This window comes from Pseudophryne corroboree, chromosome 9 (assembly GCF_028390025.1).
Source record: "Pseudophryne corroboree isolate aPseCor3 chromosome 9, aPseCor3.hap2, whole genome shotgun sequence".
Lineage (NCBI taxonomy): Eukaryota > Metazoa > Chordata > Amphibia > Anura > Myobatrachidae > Pseudophryne > Pseudophryne corroboree.
This window is the reverse complement of record NC_086452.1, coordinates 376,763,143-376,788,996: the sequence shown is the minus strand read 5'-3', so window position 1 is coordinate 376,788,996 and position 25,854 is coordinate 376,763,143. Positions and strand designations below refer to the sequence as shown.

Sequence of the window (25,854 nt, the reverse complement as noted above, 5' to 3'; positions counted from 1 at the left end):
GGGCAGGCGACTTGGCGTATGTGACTTGTGAATAACGCTGCATCTCCATAGGTCATGGGCCAGGCAGCATCTGGGACACCCGAAAGAATCCAGCAGAGCCCGAAATTATGGCAGCGGTCACCTCTGGCAGCACATTTCAGAACCACTCACAGCACACTAGTGTGCCATGGCACAGTGGTTGAAAAAATAAGAATTTACTCACCGGTAATTCTATTTCTCGTAGTCCGTAGTGGATGCTGGGAACTCCGTAAGGACCATGGGGAATAGCGGGCTCCGAAGGAGGCTGGACACTCTAGAAAGATTTATGACTACCTGGTGTGCACTGGCTCCTCCCACTATGACCCTCCTCCAAGCCTCAGTTAGGACACTGTGCCCGGACGAGCTGACATAATAAGGAAGGATTTTGAATCCCGGGTAAGACTCATACCAGCCACACTGTACAACTCGTGATACTATATCCAGTTTGACAGTATGAAAAACAACTGAGCCTCTCAACAGATGGCTCAACAATAACCCTTTAGTTAACAATAACTATTTACAAGTATTGCAGACAATCCGCACTTGGGATGGGCGCCCAGCATCCACTACGGACTACGAGAAATAGAATTACCGGTGAGTAAATTCTTATTTTCTCTGACGTCCTAGTGGATGCTGGGAACTCCGTAAGGACCATGGGGATTATACCAAAGCTCCCAAACGGGCGGGAGAGTGCGGATGACTCTGCAGCACCGAATGAGAGAACTCTAGGTCCTCCTCAGCCAGGGTATCAAATTTGTAGAATTTAGCAAACGTGTTTGCCCCTGACCAAGTAGCTGCTCGGCAAAGTTGTAAAGCCGAGACCCCTCGGGCAGCCGCCCAAGATGAGCCCACTTTCCTTGTGGAATGGGCATTTACAGATTTTGGCTGTGGCAGGCCTGCCACAGAATGTGCAAGCTGAATTGTACTACAAATCCAGCGAGCAATAGTCTGCTTAGAAGCAGGAGCACCCAGCTTGTTGGGTGCATACAGGATAAACAGCGAGTCAGATTTTCTGACTCCAGCCGTCCTGGAAACATATATTTTCAGGGCCCTGACAACGTCTAGCAACTTGGAGTCCTCCAAATCCTTAGTAGCCGCAGGCACCACAATAGGCTGGTTCAGGTGAAACGCTGATACCACCTTAGGTAGAAACTGGGGACGAGTCCTCAATTCTGCCCTATCCATATGGAAAATCAGATAAGGGCTTTTACATGATAAAGCCGCCAATTCTGACACTCGCCTGGCTGAAGCCAAGGCCAATAACATGACCACTTTCCACGTGAGATATTTTAGATCCACGGTTTTAAGTGGCTCAAACCAATGTGATTTTAAGAAACTCAACACCACGTTGAGATCCCAAGGTGCCACAGGGGGCACAAACGGGGGCTGAATATGCAGCACTCCTTTCACAAATGTCTGAACTTCAGGTACTGAAGCTAGTTCTTTTTGAAAGAAAATCGACAGAGCCGAGATCTGTACTTTAATGGAGCCTAGCTTTAGGCCCATATTCACTCCTGCTTGCAGGAAATGCAGAAAATCGACCCAGCTGAAATTCCTCTGTTGGGGCCTTTTTTGCCTCGCACCATGCAACATATTTCCGCCATATGCGGTGATAATGCTTTGCCGTAACATCTTTCCTGGCCTTAATAAGCGTAGGAATGACTTCTTCCGGAATACCCTTTTCCTTCAGGATCCGGTGTTCAACCGCCATGCCGTCAAACGCAGCCGCGGTAAGTCTTGGAACAGACAGGGCCCCTGCTGTAGCAGGTCCTGTCTGAGCGGTAGAGGCCACGGGTCCTCTGAGAGCATCTCTTGAAGTTCCGGGTACCACGCTCGTCTTGGCCAATCCGGAACCACGAGAATTGTGTTTACTCCTCGCTTTCTTATTATTCTCAATACCTTTGGTATGAGAGGCAGAGGAGGGAACACATAAACCGACTGGTACACCCACGGTGTCACTAGAGCGTCCACAGCTATCGCCTGAGGGTCCCTTGACCTGGCGCAATATCTTTTTAACTTTTTGTTGAGGCGGGACGCCATCATGTCCACCTGTGGTTTTTCCCAACGGTTTACCAGCATCTGGAAGACTTCTGGATGAAGTCCCCACTCTCCCGGGTGGAGGTCGTGTCTGCTGAGGAAGTCTGCTTCCCAGTTGTCCACTCCCGGAATGAACACTGCTGACAGTGCTAGTACATGATTCTCCGCCCATCGGAGAATTCTTGTGGCTTCTGCCATCGCCATCCTGCTTCTTGTGCCGCCCTGTCGATTTACATGGGCGACTGCCGTGATGTTGTCTGACTGGATCAGCACCGGCTGGTGTAGGAGCAGGGATTTTGCTTGACTTAGGGCATTGTAGATGGCCCTTAGTTCCAGAATATTTATGTGAAGGGAAGTCTCCTGACTCGACCATAGTCCTTGGAAGTTTCTTCCCTTTGTGACTGCCCCCCAGCCTCGAAGGCTGGCATCCGTGGTCACCAGGACCCAGTCCTGTATGCCGAACCTGCGGCCCTCTAGAAGATGGGCACTCTGCAGCCACCACAGTAGAGACACCCAGGTTCTTGGAGACAGGGTTATTAAGCGATGCATCTGAAGATGCGATCCGGACCACTGGTCCAACAGGTCCCACTGAAAGATTCTGGCATGGAACCTGCCGAAGGGAATTGCTTCGTAAGAAGCCACCATCTTTCCCAGGACCCGCGTGCAGCGATGCACTGATACCTGTTTTGGTTTCAGGAGGTCTCTGACTAGAGATGACAACTCCCTGGCTTTCTCCTCCGGGAGAAACACTTTTTTCTGGACTGTATCCAGAATCATACCCAGGAACAGTAGCCGTGTCGTCGGAACCAGCTGTGACTTTGGGATATTCAGAATCCAGCCGTGCTGGTGCAGCACCTCCTGAGATAGTGCTACTCCCACCAACAACTGTTCCTTGGACCTCGCTTTTATTAGGAGATCGTCCAAGTACGGGATAATTAAAACTCCCTTTTTTCGAAGGAGTATCATCATTTCCGCCATAACCTTGGTAAATACCCTCGGTGCCGTGGACAGTCCAAACGGCAGCGTCTGGAATTGGTAATGGCAATCCTGTACCACAAATCTGAGGTACTCCTGGTGAGGATGGTAAATGGGGACATGCAAGTAAGCATCCTTGATGTCCAGGGATACCATGTAATCCCCCTCGTCCAGGCTTGCAATAACCGCCCTGAGCGATTCCATCTTGAACTTGAATTTTTTTATGTATGTGTTCAAGGATTTCAAATTTAAAATGGGTCTCACCGAACCGTCCGGTTTCGGTACCACAAATAGTGTGGAATAGTAACCCCGGCCTTGTTGAAGTAGGGGTACCTTGATTATCACCTGCTGGGAATACAGCTTGTGAATTGCCGCTAGCACCGCCTCCCTGTCTGAGGGAGCAATCGGCAAGGCAGATTTTAGGAACCGGTGGGGTGGAGACGCCTCGAATTCCAGTTTGTACCCCTGAGATACTATTTGAAGGATCCAGGGATCCACCTGTGAGCGAGCCCACTGATCGCTGAAATTCTTGAGGCGGCCCCCCACCGTACCTGGCTCCGCCTGTGGAGCCCCACCGTCATGCGGCGGACTTGGAAGAAGAAGCGGGGAAGGACTTTTGCTCCTGGGAACCTGCTGTTTGTTGCAGCCTTTTTCCCCTACCTCTGCCTCTGGACAGAAAAGACCCGCCTTTTCCACGCCTGTTTTTCTGGGTCCGAAAGGACTGAACCTGATAAAACGGCGCCTTCTTAGGCTGTGAGGGGACATGGGGTAAAAATGCTGACTTCCCAGACGTTGCTGTGGAAACTAGGTCCGAGAGACCATCCCCAAATAATTCCTCACCCTTATATGGCAACACTTCCATGTGCCTTTTAGAATCTGCATCTCCTGTCCACTGGCGAGTCCATAAGCCTCTCCTAGCAGAAATGGACAATGCACTTACTTTAGATGCCAGTCGGCAGATTTCCCTCTGTGCATCTCTCATATATAAGACTGAGTCTTTGATATGGTCTATGGTTAGCAGGATCGTGTCCCTGTCTAATGTGTCAATATTTTCTGACAGTTTATCTAACCACGCAGCGGCAGTACTGCACATCCAAGCTGACGCAATAGCTGGCCTAAGTATAATGCCTGAGTGTGTATATACAGACTTCAGGATCGCCTCCTGCTTTCTATCAGCAGGTTCCTTGAGGGCGGCCGTATCCGGAGATGGTAGTGCCACCTTTTTAGACAAACGTGTGAGCGCTTTATCCACCTTAGGAGGTGTTTCCCAACGTGACCTATCCTCTGGCGGGAAAGGGAACGCCATTAGTACCTTCTTAGGAATTACCAATTTTTTATCAGGGAAAGCCCACGCTTCTTCACATACTTCATTTAATTCATCTGATGGGGGAAAAACTACGGGTAGTTTTTTCTCCCCAAACATAATACCCTTTTTAGTGGTACCTGTATTTATATCAGAAATGTGTAACACCTCTTTCATTGCCTCAATCATGCAGTGAATGGCCTTAGTGGGCATCAGGTTAGACTCATCGTCGTCGACACTGGTGTCAGTATCAGTGTCGACATCTGGGTCTGCGGTCTGAGGTAGCGGGCGTTTTAGAGCCCCTGATGACCTGTGCGACGCCTGGACAGGCACGAGCTGAGAAGTCGGCTGTCCCACATTTGGCATGTCGTCAAATTTCTTATGTAAGGAGTCTATACGTGCACTCATTTCTTTCCATAAGCTCAACCACTCAGGTGTCTGCCCCGCAGGGGGTGACATCCCTTCTAAAGGCATCTGCTCCGTCTCCACATCATTATCCTCATCAAACATGTCGACACAGCCGTACCGACACACCGCACACACACAGGGAATGCTCCAACAGAGGACAGGACCCACAAAAGCCCTTTGGGGGGACAGAGTGAGAGTATGCCAGCACACACCAGAGCGCTATATAATGCAGGGACTAACTGAGTTATGTCCACTATAGCTGCTTTTTCTATATAATTGTATACTGCGCCTAAATTTAGTGCCCCCCCTCTCTTTTTTACCCTTTTCTGTAGTGTAGACTGCAGGGGAGAGCCAGGGAGCTTCCTTCCAGCGGATCTGTGAAGGAGAAATGGCGCCAGTGTGCTGAGGGAGATAGCTCCGCCCCTTTTCCGCAGACTATTCTCCCGCTTTTTCCTATATTCTGGCAGGGGTATTTTCCACATATATAGCCTCTGGGGCTATATATTGTGGTATTTTTGCCAGCCAAGGTGTTATTATTGCTTCTCAGGGCGCCCCCACCCAGCGCCCTGCACACTCAGTGACCGGAGTGTGAAGTGTGTGTGAGGAGCAATGGCGCACAGCTGCAGTGCTGTGCGCTACCTTGGTGAAGACTGATGTCTTCTGCCGCCGATTTTCCGGACCTCTTCTTGCTTCTGGCTCTGTAATGGGGACGGCGGCGCGGCTCCGGGACCGAACACCAAGGACTGGGCCTGCGGTCGATCCCTCTGGAGCTAATGGTGTCCAGTAGCCTAAGAAGCCCAAGCTGGCTGCAAGCAGGCAGGTTCGCTTCTTCTCCCCTTAGTCCCTCGCTGCAGTGAGCCTGTTGCCAGCAGGTCTCACTGAAAATAAAAAACCTAATTTCTATCTTTCTTTCTAAAGGCTCAGGAGAGCCCCTAGTGTGCATCCAACCTCGGCCGGGCACAAAATCTAACTGAGGCTTGGAGGAGGGTCATAGTGGGAGGAGCCAGTGCACACCAGGTAGTCATAAATCTTTCTAGAGTGCCCAGCCTCCTTCGGAGCCCGCTATTCCCCATGGTCCTTACGGAGTTCCCAGCATCCACTAGGACGTCAGAGAAATACTGTTCTTTACTAAGTGGGGGTGAGATTTTATAGGGAAAAAAGGTATCTATGGGGAAAGTCTTAAAAGAAGAGAGAGTTCCATAAATGGCGACTCATCAATAGACTTCAATTGAATATAACCAAAATTATCATGGACAACAAAACACTTCAACTCCGCCCTTAATTTAAAAAAACAATACCTTTTTAACATAACAGCTCTCAAACAGGGGCATAACATTATTTTAAGTATACTGAGGCTATTTAGCAGGGAGCAACAAAACAGTTTAAGTGATATATCCAGTTTGAATAAAACATTAATACCAATCTATTATATAAACACAAAGACTATCACTGCCATCAGGAACTGTGGAATTCGAAGACCGATAAATGGAATAGGGAGATTAAGCAGGAGGCCTACTGGAGTCCAAATAGAGCGGCCTTTCAGGGAAGTAGGAATTAGGCTAGATGACAGCCAGGAGGTGGCAGCATGTGTTCCTATATATGCATGCCTGTGACTGGGACAGGCCACAGCGCCTCAGTAAGTGCAGGACACACAGTGGCAGCACAAGTGGATACAGCAGGCAGTGCACAGGGAGGCTGTCAGTAGTGATTTTCAGGCTACTAGCCAGGGTTGTGACAGATGTTTCAGGTGAGCTACTCCACAGCCAAGATGCACAGGGCACGCTAGCGGCATAGCAGCCACACTTTAGTATACAGGAGGGGAATCTGTTTACCAACAGATGGGGGCTGAGGAGGGGAATCTGTGTATATTCAGATGGGGCTCAGGAGGGGGATATATGTAAATACAAATTGAAGTTCATTGGGGGGTCTGTATATACAGATGAGGGTCTCAGGTGGGGATCTGTGTATATTTAGATGGGGGCTGAGGAGGGGGATCTGTGTATATTCAGATGGGGGCACATCAGCTACAGGTGCCCATTCAGATTTGTCATTCAGGGTGGCAGAAGTCTTTACATGAACCTGTTGCTTTCCAATGTCCTGAAATATTTTAAGAAAATAGTGCATGGCGGTCCAGCATATTAGCACACTGCATATAAATAAGAGACTGTATAATAAGTGACTGTATACGAGATAATGTGTTGAGGATGTTATTTGTATGACTGCCAGAACTCCTCCATTATAAATTTTCCAACCCTTTCAGTAATTACTAGTCCCTTGAAGATAACGGTTTGCCAGTTTGCTATGGGGGAGTTCTAGTGATCCCAGGGATAATACATAGATCGTCTTTAACCTTTTGCTAGCCAGCAGTCAGCCACCATTTTATCTGCAGTGCACTGTAATTAATTCGCTGTAATACTACAGTACATACAATCAGGTGTTTCTTCTCATATTTTTATGGATATAACCTTTTATTCCAAGCAGGGCTCCACTACAATAACACATACTGTACTTAACTTGTATTCTAATATAAATGTTCATTTCTACCAATCCCAATGTTTGTTTCCCAACAATTACCCTGCCTTACCTCTTGGGGTCCATACACTCACTGAGATTTACCATTCTGGGACCCATACCACCTCTTTGGTTTTTCTCCCAGCCGACAGCTTTTGGGCAATCTGGGAACAAAACAAACAAAAAAATAAAACTTGAAAAAAAATTGTCGGCTACTAAGAAAATAACATGAACAACTAAAGGGTATAAAAAAAAAAATGTAACTATAACACATAAAGCTACTGTAGGACTACAGAGGGTTGACTTTGTCCGAAAATATTATGTAAGATCCCATTGGTTAGTACTTTATCTCTCTCGAAGGCTTAGTATATACCGTATACCCCTCCACACCACTACTGTACACGGCACAGGGTTATAGGGTTATACACATAATGGGGATGATTCTGGCTTGGACTCATCACTTTTCACGGGTGCAAATAATGTTTTAGAATATAGCCCATATGGAGAAGCTAATTTATGCCTTTTTTGATGAAAAATAGGATCTTGGCCAGATCTATCTTTGCGTAAAATATGCACTTTCAGGAGGGAACTGGGTGGTGACAATACCATTGCACTGTACTGTACTGCAGTGTCATGGGCGTGTAGCTAGAGTCCCAGCGCAGTTCTCAGTCATGCGTTCGGAGAAGGGTTTTCTTGCACATAACATGGGACTGATGCAAGTGCCTATAATGATGATAGTTGCGGCTGTGGATGGAAAAACAGCAGGCGGAGCAGCTTCCAGCTTGAAACCGCACTGATCCTCGTATTAACACTATGGAGACTTGCACTGGCATAAGGTACAAAAATAGGATTATAATTACCTAGCGGTAAATCCTTTTCTCATAGTCCGTAGAGTATGCTGGGGTCCCCATTAGTACCATGGGGTATAGACGGGTCCTTTGAGAGTCATGGGCACTTTAAAGGGCCGTATTGATGGCCCAATTTGGGGGGAGATGTGTGCTCAGCACACATCTCTCCCCCCCCGCTCAGCACAGCGCGATGGGTGCTGAGCATGTAGGGGGGGTGGGGGGGGACCTGCTAGATTGAGCATGCATGCAGACCAATCAAGCACCAGCGATAGATGTGGGGGTATACACGGAGAGATCACTGCTTAAAATCTAAGCAATCTAGTCAGATTGATTAGATTTTAAGCAGCGATCGCTCCATGAGTACCCCCCTTAAGAGTTTAATAGTGTGGGCTGGCTCCTCCCTCTATGCCCCTCCTACCAGATTCAGTCTAGAAATTGTGCCAGAGGAGACGGATATACTTCGAGAGAAGGAAATACACAGATAGTGGTGAGATTCACACCAGCTCACATATAACAGAAAACCAAGCTAACCAGCCTAAAAAAATTCAGCAACGGCCGAACAACAGTACTTAACTAAGTAACAATGCAGTACTTAACCAAGTAAAAACGCAGTACTTAGCTAAGTAATAAATGCAGGAAAACGAAGCGCTGGGCGGGCGGGCGGGCGACCGACCAGCATCCTCCACGGACTATGAGAAAAGGATTTAGCAGTAGGTAATTAAAATCCTATTTTCTCTTATGTCCTAGAGGATGCTGGGGTCCACATTAGTACCATGGGAATGTACCAAAGCTCCCAGTACGGGAGGGAGAGCGCGGAGGCTACTGCAGAACCGATTGACCAAACTGAAGGTCTTCAGAGGCCTAAGTATCGAACATGTAGAACTTAGCAAACGTGTTCGATCCTGACCAAGTAGCTGCTCGGCAAAGTTGTAAAGCCGCCCAGGAAGAACCCACTTTACGAGTAGAGTGGGCCTTAACGGATTTTGGACACAGCAAACCTTCTGTAGAATAAGCATGCTGGATAGTACACCTAATCCAGCGAGAAATAGTCTGCTTAGAAGCAGGACACCCAACCTTGTTGGGATCATAAAGGACAAACAGAGAATCCAACTTTCTGTGACGAGAAGTTCTCTTCACATAAATCTTCAAAGCCCTTACAACATCCAAGGATTTTGAAGTAACTGAGAAATCAGTAGCCACTGGCACCACAATAGGTTGGTTGATATGAAAAGCCGACACAACCTTTGGAGGAAATTGCCGACGCGTCCGGAGCTCAGCTCTATCTTCATGGAAAATCAAGTAGGGGCTCTTGCAGGACAATGCCCCCAATTCTGACACACGTCTAGCAGATGCTAATGCCAACAGTGTGACCGCCTTCCAAGTAAGGAACTTGACATCAACCTCCTGTAAAGGTTCGAACCAATCCGACTGCAGGAACTGCAGCACCACATTAAGATCCCAAGGTGCAGTAGGAGGCACAAAGGGAGGCTGGATGTGCAGAAGCCCTTTCAAGAAAGTCTGAAACTCAGGGAGGGCAGCCAATTGCTTCTGGAAGAAAATGGACAAGGCTGAAATCTGGACTTTTATGGAGCCCAACCTCAGGCCCACATCCACACCCGCTTGCAGAAAGAGGAGAAACCGCCCTAGTTGAAACTCCACCATAGGAAACTTCTTGGCTTCACACCAAGACACGTACTTTCTCCAACTTCGACGGTAATGTTTAGACGTTACTCCTTTCCTAGACTGTATCAGGGTAGGAATAACCTTGTTCGGAATGCCCTTCCAAGCTAACAACTGGCGTTCAACCTCCATGCCGTCAAACGTAGCCGTGGTAAGTCTTGATAAGTGAACGGCCCCTGTAGCAGTAGGTCCTCACGAAGAGGAAGAGGCCTCGGATCTTCCAACAATAACTCCGTGTACCAAGCTCGCCTTGGCCAGTCCGGAGCAATGAGGATCGCCTGAACTCTTGTTCGTTTTATTAGTTTGAGAATCCTTGGGATGAGTGGAAGTGGAGGGAACACATACACTGACTTGAACACCAATGGAGTTACCAGGGCGTGTATCGCCACCTCCTGTGGGTCCCTCGACCTGGAACAGTACCTCCGAAGCTTCTTTTTGAGGTGGGAGGCCATCATGTCTATTTGAGATACGCCCCACAGACTTGTCACCTCTGCGAACACCTCTGGGTGGAGGCCCCACTCTCCCAGATGGAGATCGTGTCTGCTGAGGAAGTCCGCTTCCCAGTTGTCCACTCCCGAAATGAAGATTGCTGACAGCGCCACTGCGTGCTTTTCCGCCCAGAGGATGATTTTTGTTACCTCTGATACTGCAGCTCTGCTCTTCGTTCCACCTTGTCGGTAATATAGGCCACTGTCGTTACATTGTCCGACTGAACTTGAATGGCCCGATCTTTCAGAAGATGTGCCGCTTGTAGAAGACCGTTGTACAGGGCCCTTAGTTCCAGAATGTTTATCGGAAGGATGGATTCCAGACTTGACCACCTTCCTTGGAAGTTTTCCCCTTGAGTGACTGCTCCCCAGCCCCTGAGGCTTGCATCCGTGGTTAGGATGATCTAATTCTGAATCCTGAACCTGCGGCCTTCTAGTAGGTGAGAAGTTTGCAGCCACCAGAGGAGTGATATTCTGGCTTTCGGTGACAGACGTATCCTCTGGTGCATGTGAAGATGAGATCCCGACCATTTGTCCAGGAGATCCAGTTGGAAAGATTGTGCATGAAATCTTCCATACTGTAGTGCCTCGTAGGAGGCAACCATCTTTCCCAGAAGGCGAATGCACTGATGAACCGATAACCGGGCTGGCTTCAGGACATCCTGGACCATTGCCTGTATCACCAACGCTTTCTCCTCTGGCAGAAACACCCTATGTACTTCCGCGTCGGGGATCATACCCAGGAAGGACAGTCTCCTTGTCGGCTCCAAATGCGTTGGAAGATTCTGGATCCACCCGTGTTCCTGGAGTAGTTGAGTTGAGAAAGCAATGCTCTGTATCAGCTTCTCCCTGGAAGATGCTTTTATCAGCAATTCGTCCAGATAAGGAATTATGTTCACCCCCTTCTTGCAGAGTAGTAGCATCATCTCCGCCATGACCTTGGTGAACACCCTCGGTGCCGTGGAGAGGACAAACGGCAGTGCCTGGAACAGATAGTGACAGTCCAGCAGCACAAATCTTAGATAAGCCTGGTGAGGCGGCCATATCGGAAATGCGAAGATCCTTGATATCTAGAGATACTAGAAATTCCCCCTCCTCCAGACCTGAGATCACTGCTCTCAGAGACGCCATGAATTTGAATTCCCTCAAATAAGGGTTCAATTACTTTAGATTCAATATTGGACTGACCGAAACGTCTGGTTTCGGTACCACAAACAGGTTTGAGTAATAACCCTCGTTTGTTAAGTGAGGTGGAATTGGAACAATAACATTTGACCTTAGCAATTTTTGAATGGCTTCCTCTAGGATAGCACTTTCTGTCAGCAAAGCTGGTAAGCACGCTTTGAAGAATCTGCGAGGTGGGAGTTCTTGAAACTCCAGTCTGTACCCCTGGGCAACAATATCTTGTACCCAGGGGTCTAGGCCTGATGACGCCCAGACATGACTGAAATTTCTTAAACTTGCTCCCACCTGTCCGATATCCAGGCTGGGAGGTCCACAGTCATGATGAGGATTTTCAGGAAGCAGAACCGGGTTTCTGTTCCTGTGAACCTGTTGGTGCAGGTTTTCTGTATTTCCCCGACCTCCTCTAAAGAAAGTGGAAGGGGTTTGGACTTCTTAGCTTTCGCAGTCCGAAAGGACTGCATGGTAGATGTAGGATAAGATTTCCTAGTAGGTAGTGTAGCTGAGGGAAGGAAAGCTGACTTACCCACAGTTGCCGTGGAGAGCCACTCATCTAATGCTTCACCAAACAGAGCCGGACCTGTGAAGGGTAGGTTCTCCACACTCTTCTTGGATTCCGCATCCGCAGACCATTGGCGCAGCCAGACTCCCCTGCGTGCTGAGACAGCGATGGAAGAAGCCCTCGCATTGAGATGGCCAAGGTCCTTCATGGCCTCCACCATGAAACCTGCAGAGTCCTGTATGTGACGTAAGAACAATTCAATGTCACTTCTATCCATAGAGTCTAATTCCTCTAGTAACATGCCTGACCACTTTACTATGGCTTTAGAAATCTACGCACAAGCAATAGTAGGCCTTAAAGCTACGCCAGTAGCTGTGTAGAAAGATTTGAGTGTAGTCTTAATCTTATGGTCAACCGGCTCTTTTAAAACGGTGGACCCAGGGACAGGTAAAACTACCTTTTTAGACAACATAGATACAGAAACATCTACTACAGGCATGATTTCCCACTTATTCCTATCCTCCTCAGGGAAAGGAAAAGCAATGAGTACACTTTTTGGAATCTGGAATTTTTTCTCTGGATTTTCCCAGGATTTTTCAAATAATGCATTTAACTCCTTAGACGCAGGGAATGTACCAGAGGATTTCTTAGTATCAGTAAAGTAAGTCTCCTCTGCAGGCTCAGGTACCTTATCAGTAATGTGTAAAACGTCCCTAATAGCCTCAATCATAAGTTGCAACCCTTTAGCAAGGGATGCATCTCCCCCCTGCATATCCCCATCACCGTACCCTGTATAAGAGTCGGTATCCGTGTCAACTAGCATTATCTGGGCAAGAGAACGCTTCTTAGGGTAATTAATTGGGGTCTTTGAAGAGGTAGTGGGAGCTGAATACGACAAAATCTCAGACTTTTTCAAAACCTGTGTTTCAGTCTCATTATGAGCTATCCGAGATGAAATCTTAGATATCATTCCCCTAATAGAATCCTCCCATGCGGGTTCGGATTCAGAAGGCTGAGACGATATATTAGAGTCCTGAGTACAAGGAATAGACTCTTCAGGAGAAGATACACACTCTGCAGCACAGGATACAGAGTTCTTAGACATGTTTATGTGAGCTATACAAACACACACACACACACACACACACACACACACAGGAAAATGTCAGACACAGTTTCCCCCAGAGTACCTTCAGAGAGACTAGATTTAAGGGAGGGAAAAGGTAGGGGGGAGGGGAAAGGAAATTTAAGGGAGGGAAAAGGTAGGGGGGAGGGGAAAGGAAACCAGAGCACAGGTCCAATAAGCAAACTTTGTGGTTAGAAATAACCAACAAATAAACGTACCACGACAATGTAATGTGAATATCCCTATGAGGGATAGGCAATTGTCTCATGTGGAGGTGCACCCCTGAGAGTTGATAAACATTTGCGAGCACAAGAGGAAAAGAACTCTCGTTTTTTGGGGGGCACTCATTGAACAGTATAATTAAAATATAACCTTTAATTAATCTTTAAAATATAATGCCACAAAACAAACATGCACATATATTTGATCAAAACCAATTCATATCCGTATTCCGTGTGAAAAGTATTGTGATCACGTGTGAAAGGTGAGTGCAATAGATAGCAACAGGTTAGTCCAGATTCAGAGATATCAGAAATTTTTATGTAGCAACAAAAATGTGTCCAGAACCAAAACCTGTGTTGTACACGGATTAGAGGGCGGTATAGCGTATAATAAAGCTGACTAGGTGTGAATAAGTTTTGAACTAACAGTCCGCACCACAGAGTAATGTAATGGACACCCTAGATAGCAGCCGCCATCCCCCTGTTCGCATACCCAGTTCTATGTAGGCTATTGGGTAGTAGGATAATTACCAAAATGTGTAAATGGGGGTTGGTTAGGTCCTAATTGCTGATTTAGTTGTAACAATAACACCAATTATGGAACTCCCTATACCACACGTAATCTTATACGATCATTTATATATCGTAAATGTTGAGAACACACGGAATATGTCAGAATAATTTCAATGTAAATACTGTCAGAATAATCTCAGTCCAAATACTGTGTATCCAGTGCAATACAGATATTCATTAATAGCATAGTAGCTTTCTAGTGAGTCTATCAGTCATAAGAAGCTCACTATTCCACATTAATTACAATTCTTAACGTGTGTATACAAAATAGGATGATTGGTATTTATCTTGTAATCATAAACCAAATTATCTCTATTAATTTGTTACATACACGTATAGTTTGACAGGGAGAGATCTCAAAACCAAATTGTATCAACAAAATTGTTACATATGCACAGTGGTAAGAGAAGTAGCAGAGATTTGCAGGGGAGAAAAAAAGGCACTCCTGTTAACGGTGCAGTGAAGCAGCTGCTGTTCACTGTGTGGCATGCATTATACAGCAAATGAGCGTGCCACAAATGCACCTGAAGGTTGGAATCAAAAGGTTGCTTCTGCTTTTGTTAAAACAGCCCTGGACACCCTGATGTATCAGTGCAGGGAATTCTACGGGTAGTATTTAACAATGAGAGAGCAAGAAATGATAAAGAAAAGAGGCGGGGGAGGGGAAGGTTTTGTTGTTAAAGATAGGTGAATAGTAGCACTATATCATTGCTGAGTGTATGCTGCTGCACTGCATTGTAAAAACATTGATGTGGTGTGAGCGTTACACTCCCATGCGCCCCGTAGTGCTTAGAAAAGAATAGCCAGGTGACAAAAATAAGATTTTACTCACCGGTAAATCTATTTCTCGTAGTCCGTAGTGGATGCTGGGAACTCCGTAAGGACCATGGGGAATAGCGGCTCCGCAGGAGACTGGGCACAACTAAAGAAAGCTTTAGGTCACCTGGTGTGCACTGGCTCCTCCCACTATGACCCTCCTCCAAGCCTCAGTTAGGACACTGTGCCCGGACGAGCTGACATAATAAGGAAGGATTTTGAATCCCGGGTAAGACTCATACCAGCCACACCAATCACACCGTATAACTTGTGATACTATACCCAGTTAACAGTATGAATATAACTGAGCCTCTCAACAGATGGCTCAACAATAACCCTTTAGTTAGGCAATAACTATATACAAGTATTGCAGACAATCCGCACTTGGGATGGGCGCCCAGCATCCACTACGGACTACGAGAAATAGATTTACCGGTGAGTAAAATCTTATTTTCTCTGACGTCCTAGTGGATGCTGGGAACTCCGTAAGGACCATGGGGATTATACCAAAGCTCCCAAACGGGCGGGAGAGTGCGGATGACTCTGCAGCACCGAATGAGAGAACTCCAGGTCCTCCTCAGCCAGGGTATCAATTTTGTAGAATTTAGCAAACGTGTTTGCCCCTGACCAAGTTGCAGCTCGGCAAAGTTGGAAAGCCGAGACCCCTCGGGCAGCTGCCCAAGATGAGCCCACCTTCCTTGTGGAATGGGCTTTTACAGATTTTGGCTGCGGTAGTCCAGCCGCAGAATGCGCCAGCTGAATTGTGCTACAAATCCAGCGAGCAATAGTCTGCTTAGAAGCAGGAGCACCCAGTTTGCTGGGTGCATACAGGATAAACAGCGAGTCAGTTCTCCTGACTCTAGCCGTCCTGGAAACATAATTTTTCAAGGGCCTGACTACGTCCAGTAACTTGGAATCCTCCAAGTCCCTAGTAGCCGCAGGCACTACAATAGCTGGTTCAAGTGAAAAGCTGATATCACCTTAGGGAGAAACTGGGGACGAGCCCTCAACTCTGCCCTATCCATATGGAAAATCAGATAAGGACTTTTATATGACAAAGCCGCCAATTCTGATACACGCCTGGCCGAAGCCAAGGCCAATAACATGACCACTTTCTGCGTGAGATATTTTAGATCCACGGTTTTTAGTGGCTCACACCAATGTGATTTTAAGAAACTCAACACCCCGTTGAGAACCCAAGGTGCCACTGGAGGCACAACCGGGGGCTGAATATGCAGCACTCCTTTTACAATGTCTGAACTTCAGGTACTGAAGCTAGTTCTTTTTGGAAGAAAAATCGACAGAGCCGAGATCTGTACCTTAATGGAGCCTAATTTTAGGCCCATAGACACTCCTGCTTGTAGGAAATGCAGAAATCGACCTAGTTGAAATTCCTCTGTTGGGGCCTTTTTGGCCTCACACCAAGCAACATATTATCGCCATATGCGGTGATAATGTTTTGCAGTTACATTTTTCCCGGCTTGAATCAGCGTAGGAATGACTTCCTCCGGAATGCCCTTTTCCTTTAGGATCCGGCGTTCAACCGCCATGCCGTCAAAACGTAGCCGCGGTAAGTCTTGGAACAGACAGGGCCCCTGCTGCCGCAGGTCCTGTCTGAGCGGCAGAGGCCATGGGTCCTCTGATATAATTTCTTGAAGTTCTGGGTACCAAGCTCTTCTTGGCCAATCCGGAACCACGAGTATCGTTCTTACTCCTCGCCTTCCTATTATTCTCAGTACCTTTTGTATGAGAGGCAGAGGGAGGAACACATAAACCGACTGGTACACCCACGGTGTTACCAGAGCGTCCACAGCTATCGCCTGAGGGTCCTTTGACCTGGCGCAATATCTTTTATAGCTTTTTGTTGAGGCGGGACGCCATCATGTCCACCTGTGGCCTTTCCCAATGGTGTACAATCCTTTGGAAGACTTCTGGATGAAATCCCCACTCTCCCCGGTGGAGGTCGTGTCCGCTGAGAAGATCTGCTTCCCAGTCGTCCACTCCGGGAATGAACACTGCTGACAGTGTTAACACATGATTTTCCGCCCATCGGAGAATCCTTGTGGCTTCTGCCATCGCCATCCTGCTTCTTGTGCCGCCCCGTTGGTTTACATAGGCGACCGCCGTGATGTTGTCTGATTGGATCAGTACCGGCTGGTTTTGAAGCAGAGGCCTTGCCTGACTCAGGGCATTGTAAATGGCCCTCAGTTCCAGAATATTTATGTGTAGGGAAGTCACTTGACTTGACCAAAGTCCCTGGAAGTTTTTTCCCTGTGTGACTGCCCCCCAGCCTCAAAGGCTGGCATCCATGGTCACTAGGACCTAGTCCTGTATGCCGAACCTGCGGCCCTCTTGCATGGAACCTGCCGAATGGGATTGCTTCGTAGGAAGCTACCATTTTTTCCCAGGACTCGCGTGCAATGATGCACCGATACCTGTTTTTGCTTCAGGAGGTCTCTGACTAGAGATGACAGTTCCTTGGCTTTCTCCTCCGGGAGAAACACTTATTTCTGTTCTGTGTCCAGAACCATCCCCAGGAACAGTAGACGTGTCGTAGGAACCAGCTGTGACTTTGGACTGTTTAGAATCCAACCGTGCTGTTGTAGCACTTTCCAAAATAGTGCTACCCCGACTAGCAACTGCTCCTTGGACCTTGCCCTTATAAGGATATTGTCCAAGTACGGGATAATTAAAACTCCCTTTTTTCGAAGGAGTATCATCATTTTGGCCATTACCTTGGTAAACACCCTCGGTGCCATGTACAGTCCAAACGGCAGTGTCTGGACTTGGTAATGGTAATCCTGTACCACAAATCTGAGGTACTCCTGGCGAGGATGGTAAATGGGGACATGCAGGTAAGCATCCTTGATGTCCCGGGATCCCATGTAATCCCCCTCGTCCAGGCTTGCAATAACCGCCCTGAGCGATTCCATCTTGAACTTGAATTTTTTTATGTATGTGTTCAAGGATTTTAAATATAAAATGGGTCACACCGAACCATGCGGTTTCGGTACCCCAAACCGTGTGGAATAGTAACCCCGTCCTTGTTGAAGTAGGGGCACCTTGAGTATTACCTGCTGGGAATACAGCTTATTAATTGCCTCTAGCGCAGCCTCCCTGCCTGAGGGAGTTGTCGGCAAGGCATATTTGAGGAAACGGCGGGGGGGAGACATCTCGAATTCCAGCTTGTACCCCTGAAATACTACTTGAATGAAACAGGGATCCACCTGTGAGCGAGCCCACTGATCGCTGACATTTTTGAGACGGCCCCCCACCGTACCTGGCTACACCTGTGGAGCCCCCGCGTCATGCTGTGGACTCAGAGGAGGCGAGAGAAGAATTTTGATTCTGGGAACTGGCTGACTGGTGCAGCTTTTTCCCTCTCCCCATGTCTCTGTACAGAAAGGAAGCGCCTTTGACCCGCTTGCTTTTCTGAAGCCGAAAGGACTGTACCTGATAATACAGTGCTTTCTTAGTCTGTGAGGAAACCTGAGGTAATGGATACGAGGTCCCAGAGACCATCCCCAAATAATTCCTCACCCTTATAAGGCAGAGTCTCTATGCGCCTTTTAAAGTCAGCATCACCTGTCCAGTGACAGGTCTCTAATACCCTCCTGACAGAATGGTCATTACATTCATTTTGGATGCCAGCCGGCAAAATATCCCTCTGTGCATCCCTCATATATAAGACGACGTCTTTAATATGTTCTCATGTGTGACAGGGTCACCGACCACGCTGCAGCAGCACGATCTGCAGGTCTCAGTCTAGTACCTGAGTGTGTAAATACAGACTTCAGGATAGCCTCCTGCTTTTTATCAACAGGTACCTTCAAAGTGGCCGTTCCTAAAACGGCAGCGCCACCTTTTTTGACAACCGTGTGAGCGCCTTATCCACCCTAGGGGATATCTCCCAGCGTAACTTATCCTCTGGCGGGAAAGGGTACGCCATCAGTAACTTTTTAGAAATTACCAGTTTCTTATCGGGGGGAACCCGCGCTTTTCACACACTTCATTCATTCATCTGATGGGGGAACAAAACACTGCCTGCTTTTTCTCCCCAAACATAAAACCCTTTTTTTAGTGGTACTTGGGTTAATGTCAGAAATGTGTAACACATTTTTTATTGCCGTGATTAAGTCACGGATGTTCCTAGTGGATTGTGTATATGTCTCAACCTTGTCGACACTGGAGTCAGACTCCGTGTCGACATCTGTGTCTGCCATCTGAGTGAGCGGGCGTTTTTTGAGCCCCTGATGGCCTTTGAGACGCCTGGGCAGGCGCGGACTGAGAAGCCGGCTGTCCCACAGCTGTTGCGTCATCCACCCTTTTATGTAAGGAGTTGACACTGTCGGTTAATACCTTTCACCTAACCATCCACTCTGGTGTCGGCCCCACAGGGGGCGACATCACATTTATCGGCATCTGCTCCGTCACCATATAAGCCTCCTCATTAAACATGTCGACACAGCTGTACCGACACACCGCACACACACAGGGAATGCTCTGACTGAGGACAGGACCCCACAAAGCCCTTTGGGGAGACAGAGAGAGAGTATGCCAGCACACACCAGAGCGCTATATAATGTGGGGATTAACACTAACTGAGTGAAATTTCCCCAATAGCTGCTTGTATATATAATATTGCGCCTAAATTTAGTGCCCCCCCCCTCTCTTTTTAACCCTTTGAGCATGAAAACTACAGGGGAGAGCCTGGGGAGCTTTCTTCCAGCTGCACTGTGAAGAGAAAATGGCGCCAGTGTGTCTGAGGGAGATAGCTCCGCCCCTTTTTCGCGGACTTTTCTCCCGCTTTTTTCTGGATTCTGGCAGGGGTATTTACCACATATATAGCCTCTAGGGCTATATATTGTGGTATTTTTGCCAGCCAAGGTGTTAATATTGCTGCTCAGGGCGCCCCCCCCCCCCCAGCGCCCTGCACCATCAGTGACCGGAGTGTGAGGTGTACATGAGGAGCAATGGCGCACAGCTGCAGTGCTGTGCGCTACCTTGGTGAAGACTGATGTCTTCTGCCGCCGATTTTCCGGACCTCTTCTTGCTTCTGGCTCTGTAAGGGGGACGGCGGCGCGGCTCCGGGACCGAACACCAAGGACTGGGCCTGCGGTCGATCCCTCTGGAGCTAATGGTGTCCAGTAGCCTAAGAAGCCCAATCCGGCTGCAAGCAGGCGAGTTCGCTTCTTCTCCCCTTAGTCCCTCGCTGCAGTGAGCCTGTTGCCAGCAGGTCTCACTGAAAATAAAAAACCTAATTCTATACTTTCTTTCTAGAGGCTCAGGAGAGCCCCTAGTGTGCATCCAACCTCGGCCGGGCACAAAATCTAACTGAGGCTTGGAGGAGGGTCATAGTGGGAGGAGCCAGTGCACACCAGGTGACCTAAAGCTTTCTTTAGTTGTGCCCAGTCTCCTGCGGAGCCGCTATTCCCCATGGTCCTTACGGAGTTCCCAGCATCCACTAGGACGTCAGAGAAATTAGGACCCTAATGATGGTGTTGATCCCGATACCAAATGGCATTGCAGGACTAAATCACTCATCATGCGGTCCCGCAATAGGTAACTCGAAAAGGAACTAAGGTACCTGTCAATACTGGTGTGGAAGTGTGTGGTTCTAGTACTGCACTGAAAGTGCGGCGTCCGTCTGTCAAAACGGATAGACGTCCGCCTGATGCCCCAGGCAGCTGTTTCGCATGTGCTTCTTCAGTGAGAAGTAATTGATGTGGAATAGTGAGATTATTATGATTGATAGACTCACTAGAAAGCTACTATGCTATTAATGAATATCTGTATTGCACTGGATACACAGTATTTGCACTGAGATTATTCTGACAGTATTTACACTGAAATTATTCTGACATATATTCCGTGTGTTCTCAACATTTACGATATATAAATGATAGTATAAGATTACGTGTGGTATAGGGAGTTCCATAATTGGTGTTATTGTTACAACTGCATCAGCAATTAGGACCTAACCAACCCCCATTTACACTTTTTGGTAATTATCCTACTACCCAATAGCCTACATAGAACTGTGTATGAGGACAGGGGGATGGCGGCTGCTATCTAGGGTGTCCATTACATTTCACTGTGGTGCGGACTGTTAGTCAGCCCGATCAAAACTTATTCTCACCTAGTCAGCTTTAGTATACGCTATACCGCCCTCTAATCCGTGTACAACACAGGTTTTGGTTCTGGACACATTTTTGTTGCTACATACACATTTCTGATATCTCTGAGTCTGGACTAACCTGTTGCTATCTATTGTACTCGCCTTTCACACGTGATCATAATACTTTTCACACAGAATACGGATATGAATTGGTTTTGATAAAATATATGTGCATGTTTGGGTTCAGTTTGTTTTGTGGCATTATATTTTAAAGATTAATTAAAGGTTATATTTTAATTATACTGTTCAATGAGTGCCCCCCAAAAAACGAGAGTTCTTTTCCTCTTCTGCTCGCACATACCTTCAGAGAGACACAGAGTATAAGGAGCCAACCACACAGCGCCCCAGTAAGCAGTTTATACAGTAAACAGCCTGCGCTGACTGAATAACTTTAATAGATTAAACAGTTAATATCTCACTCTCCCCCCACTTGTCTATAACACCCTGGTACCGCAGAGGATAGCTGGAGTTATGTGAAGGGCAGCGCTCCCTTTCAGCATTCTGTTGCTGTGATCTGCAGGGAGAAAACGAGTTTTATGGTAAGAACTTACCTTTGTTAAAACTCTTTCTGCGAGGTACACTGGGCTCCACAAGGATGGACAATGGGGTGTAGAGTAGGATCTTGATCCGAGGCACCAACAGGCTCAAAAGCTTTGACTGTTCCCAAGATGCATAGCGCCGCCTCCTCTATAACCCCGCCTTCCTGCACAGGAGCTCAGTTTTTAGTTAACCAGCCCAATGCAGTAGCAGAAAAAGAGACGACAACAGTTAGTAGCCACAAACACCACATTCTCACGACAGGAGAAGTGTCAGCGGCTAATGCCATACCAACCCAAAGAAGCTAAGTGCGTCAGGGTGGGCGCCTTGTGGAGCCCAGTGTACCTTGCAGAAAGAGTTTTAACAAAGGTAAGTTCTTACCATAAAACTCATTTTCTGTTGCGGGGTACACTGGGCTCCACAAGGATGGACAATGGGGATGTCCTAAAGCAGTTCCTTATGGGAGGGGACGCACTGTAGCGGGCACAAGAACCCGGCGTCCAAAGGAAGCATCCTGGGAAGCGGCAGTATCGAAGGCATAGAACCTTATGAACGTGTTCCCTGAGGACCACGTAGCCGCCTTGCACAATTGTTCAAGGGTCGCACCACGGCGGGCCGCCCAAGAAGGTCCAACTGACCGAGTAGAATGGGTCGTGATGTGAGCAGGAGCTGACAGACCAGCCCTCACATAAGCATGTGCAATCACCATTCTAATCCATCTGGCCAAAGTCTGCTTGTGAGCAGGCCTGCCCCATTTGTGAAACCCAAAACAGAACATAGAATCAGATTTCCTAATAGAAGCAGTTCTCTTCACATAGATACGGAGAGCCCGTACCACATCCAAAGACCGCTCTTTGGGAGAGAGATCAGGAGAAACAAGGGCCGGAACCACTATTTCCTGATTAAGATGGAACGAAGAAACCACCTTAGGCAAATAACCGGGACGAGTCCTAAGAACCGCCCGGTCACGGTGAAATATCGGATATGGGGAACTACTAGACAAGGCACCCAAAACCAACGCTCTTCTAGCTGAAGCAATAGCCAGCAGAAACACCACTTTAAGGGAAAGCCACTTAAGATCAGCTGAACCAAGAGGTTCAAACGGAGACTCTTGTAATGCCTCCAAAACCACCGACAAGTCCCAAGTAACCACAGGCGGGACATAGGGAGGTTGGATACGCAATACACCCTGAGTAAAGGTATGCACATCAGGTAAGGTCGCAATTTTTCTCTGAAACCACACCGACAAGGCAGAAATTTGAACCTTGAGGGAGGCCAGATGTAGGCCTAAGGCCAGGCCCTGCTAAAAAAAAAGCCAACAACTTGGCTGTACTAAACTTGGAAGTGTCATAATTGTTAGATGCGCACCAAACAAAGTAAGAATGCCAGACCCTATAGCAAATCCGAGCAAAAGCCGGTTTCCGGGCCCGCAACATAGTTTGAATGACCACCTCAGAAAACCCTTTAGCCTTCAAGACGGAAGCTTCTAGAGCCACGCCATCAAAGACAGCCGGGCTAGGTCCTGGTAGACACAGGGGCCCTGAACGAGGAGGTCTGGGCGTTGTGGAAGTAGGATTGGATGCTCTGACGATAGGCCCTGCAGGTCTGAGAACCAATGCCGTCTGAGCCACGCTGGAGCTATGAGAAGCAGGATTCCTTTTTCCTGCTTGAACTTCCGATTTACCCTGTGCAGGAGTGACACCGGAGGGAACACGTACGGCAGCCAAAACCTCCACGGCACCGCCAGCGCATCCACGAATGCTGCTTGAGGATCCCTTGTCCTTGCTCCGAAGATCAGAACCTTGTGATTGTGTCGAGACGCCATCAGATCCACGTCTGAAAGGCCCCACCTTTCCACTAGGAGTTGAAACACTTCTGGATAGAGGACCCACTCTCCGGCGTATACGTCCTGATGACTGAGAAAGTCTGCTTCCCAATTCAGGACTCCTGGAATGAATATTGCCGATATGGCCGGTAGATGGTGTTCCGCCCATTGCAGAATCCGTGAGACTTCCTTCATTGCCAAACGGCTTTGAGTGCCGCCTTGATGATTTATGTAAGCCACTGTGGTGCCGTTTTCCGACTGTACTTGAACAGGACGGTTCTGAATGAAATGCTGGACCAGGTTCAACGTGTTGAAGATCGCCCGCAATTCCAGAATGTTGATCGAGAGGAGAGACTCCTCCTTGGTCCACCGACCCTGAAGGGAGTGTTGCTCCAACACCGCACCCCAACCCCTCAGACTGGCATCTGTCGTCAACAGGACCCAGTCGGATATCTAGACGGGACGGCCCCTGCACATCGTTGGTCCTGGAGCCACCAATGCAGCGACAGATGGACCTCCGGAGTCAATGAGATCATGTGAGACCTGATCCAGTGAGGCAGGCCGTCCCACTTGGCCAGAATCAGCCTCTGGAGGGGGCGAGAATGGAATTGAGCATACTCCACCATGTCAAATGCTGACACCATGAGGCCCAGCACCTGCATCGCCGAATGTATCGACACTTGCGGACGAGAAAGGAAGCAACGAATCCTGTCCTGAAGCTTCAGGACTTTCTCCTGAGACAAGAACAACCGCTGGTTGTGAGTGTCCAATAGCGCTCCCAGGTGCACCATGCTCTGAGCAGAGACCAGGGAGGATTTCTTCCAGTTGATGAGCCACCCGTGGGCTTGCAGAAACCGGACAGTCATATCCAGATGACGCAGGAGAAGTTCTGGGGAATTTGCCAGGATCAACAAGTCGTCCAGATACGGTAGGATCCTGACCCCTTGACGGAGGAGTACCACCGTCATCACCGCCATAACCTTGGTGAAGACTCGCAGAGCCGTAGTTAAACCAAAAGGTAACGCCCGAAACTGGTAATGGAGGTTGCCAATCGCAAACCTCAGGTATTGCTGATGCGACACTGCTATAGGAATATGCAGGTAAGCATCCTGTATGTCCAGGGAAACCATATAATCCCCAGGTTCCAAGGCCAGAACTATAGAGCGAAGTGTTTCCATACGGAACTTGGAGACTTTCACAAGCTTGTTCAATGCCTTGAGGTTGAGAATGGGCCGGGAGGACCCATTCGGTTTCGGGACTAGAAACAGCGGAGAATAGTACCCCCGGCCTCTCTGCGCAAGAGGCACCTGTACTACCACTCATGTCCAGGAGGGTCTGTACCACTGAATGTAGAGTTTTTGCCTTTGTCTGGTCCAAAGGGACGTCTGTCAGGCAAAATCGATGAGGGGGACGGTTTTTGAAGGCTATGGCGTAACCTCGAGTGACGACGTCCCGTACCCAGGCATCTGAAGTGGTCTTCAACCATTCCTGTGTATACTCTAGAAGCCGGCCCCCCACCCTGGGATCGCCCAGGGGGAGGCCCGCCCCGTCATGAGGCAGGCTTATCGGTCTTGGCAGCTGGCTGACGGGCAGCCCAGGCTCTTTTGGGCTTTGGCTTACCAGGTTTGGAAGTGCGGGCCTCCTTGTGGTACGCCTGACCTTTTGCTTTACCTGAAGGACGAAAGGAAGTACCTTTAGCCTTCAACACAGAAGGAGCGGTACTTGGCAGACAGGCAGTTTTGGCAGTAGCCAAGTCAGCCACTATCTTATTTAAGTCCTCCCCAAACAGAATATCTCCCTTGAAAGGGAGTACCTCCAGGGTTTTTCTAGAGTCCAGATCCACAGACCAGGATCTCAGACACAATATCCGGCGAGCCAGGACTGACGTAGTAGAGGCCTTGGCTGCTAGAATACCGGCATCAGAAGCCGCCTCTTTAATATAGTGAGAAGCTGTGACAATATATGACAAGCATTGTCTAGCATGGTCAGAAGAGATTTCAGCTTCCAACTCTAGGGCCCATGCTTCAATAGCCTCTGCAGTCCATGTTGCTGCAACAGTGGGCCTTTGTGCAGCACCCGTGAGGGTGTAAATCGCTTTCAGACAACCCTCCACACGTTTATCCCTAGGCTCTTTTAGAGACGTGACGGTAGTGACAGGTAGAGCTGAGGAGACCCCCATCCTAGCCACATGCGAGTCCACTGGAGGAGGCGTTTCCCAATTTTTAGACAGCTCTGGCGCGAAGGGATAGCGGAGCCAGCATCTTCTTTTGAGGCACAAACTTCTTCCCTGGGTTTCCCCAGGATTCCTGACGTATATCCACTAGGTGGTCAGAATGAGGTAAAACTTGTTTAACCAACTTCTGACGCTTGAACTTATCTGGTTTCTTAGGAGGGACGGATGGCTCGGGATCATCCGTAATCTGTAGAATCAACTTAATGGCCTCCAAAAGATCAGGAACATCCACATGCGAACTACCCTCCCCATCAGCAGTATCTGTATCAATCTGTGGGGTCAGTGTAAGCACCATCTTCATCAGACGAGGTGTCAGTGACAGCAGTGGATTGTGAGGAGGTAAGAGCTCGCTTAGAGGACCCCTTGGTCTTAGGCGAGCGAGGGTCAGACTAT

The 25,854-nt window shown here is 48.2% G+C and overlaps 1 protein-coding gene and 1 long non-coding RNA gene across 6 annotated transcripts in view; one reads left to right on the top strand and one right to left on the bottom strand.

Annotated features, from left to right (window-relative positions):
• Window positions 1-25,854, bottom strand: part of ATG7 (autophagy related 7) — a 617,483-nt gene that overhangs the window by 429,540 nt on the left and 162,089 nt on the right. For all 5 annotated transcript variants that reach the window (XM_063940758.1, XM_063940756.1, XM_063940759.1 and 2 more), the window contains exon 10: window positions 7,326-7,416. In XM_063940758.1, coding sequence (XP_063796828.1) covers window positions 7,326-7,416 — 91 coding nt within the window. The remainder of the gene's footprint in view (window positions 1-7,325; window positions 7,417-25,854) is intronic.
• The window catches only part of LOC134958276 (uncharacterized), a 210,265-nt gene that overhangs the window by 149,825 nt on the left and 34,586 nt on the right, over window positions 1-25,854 (top strand). The gene's annotated exons all lie outside the window — the stretch shown is intronic.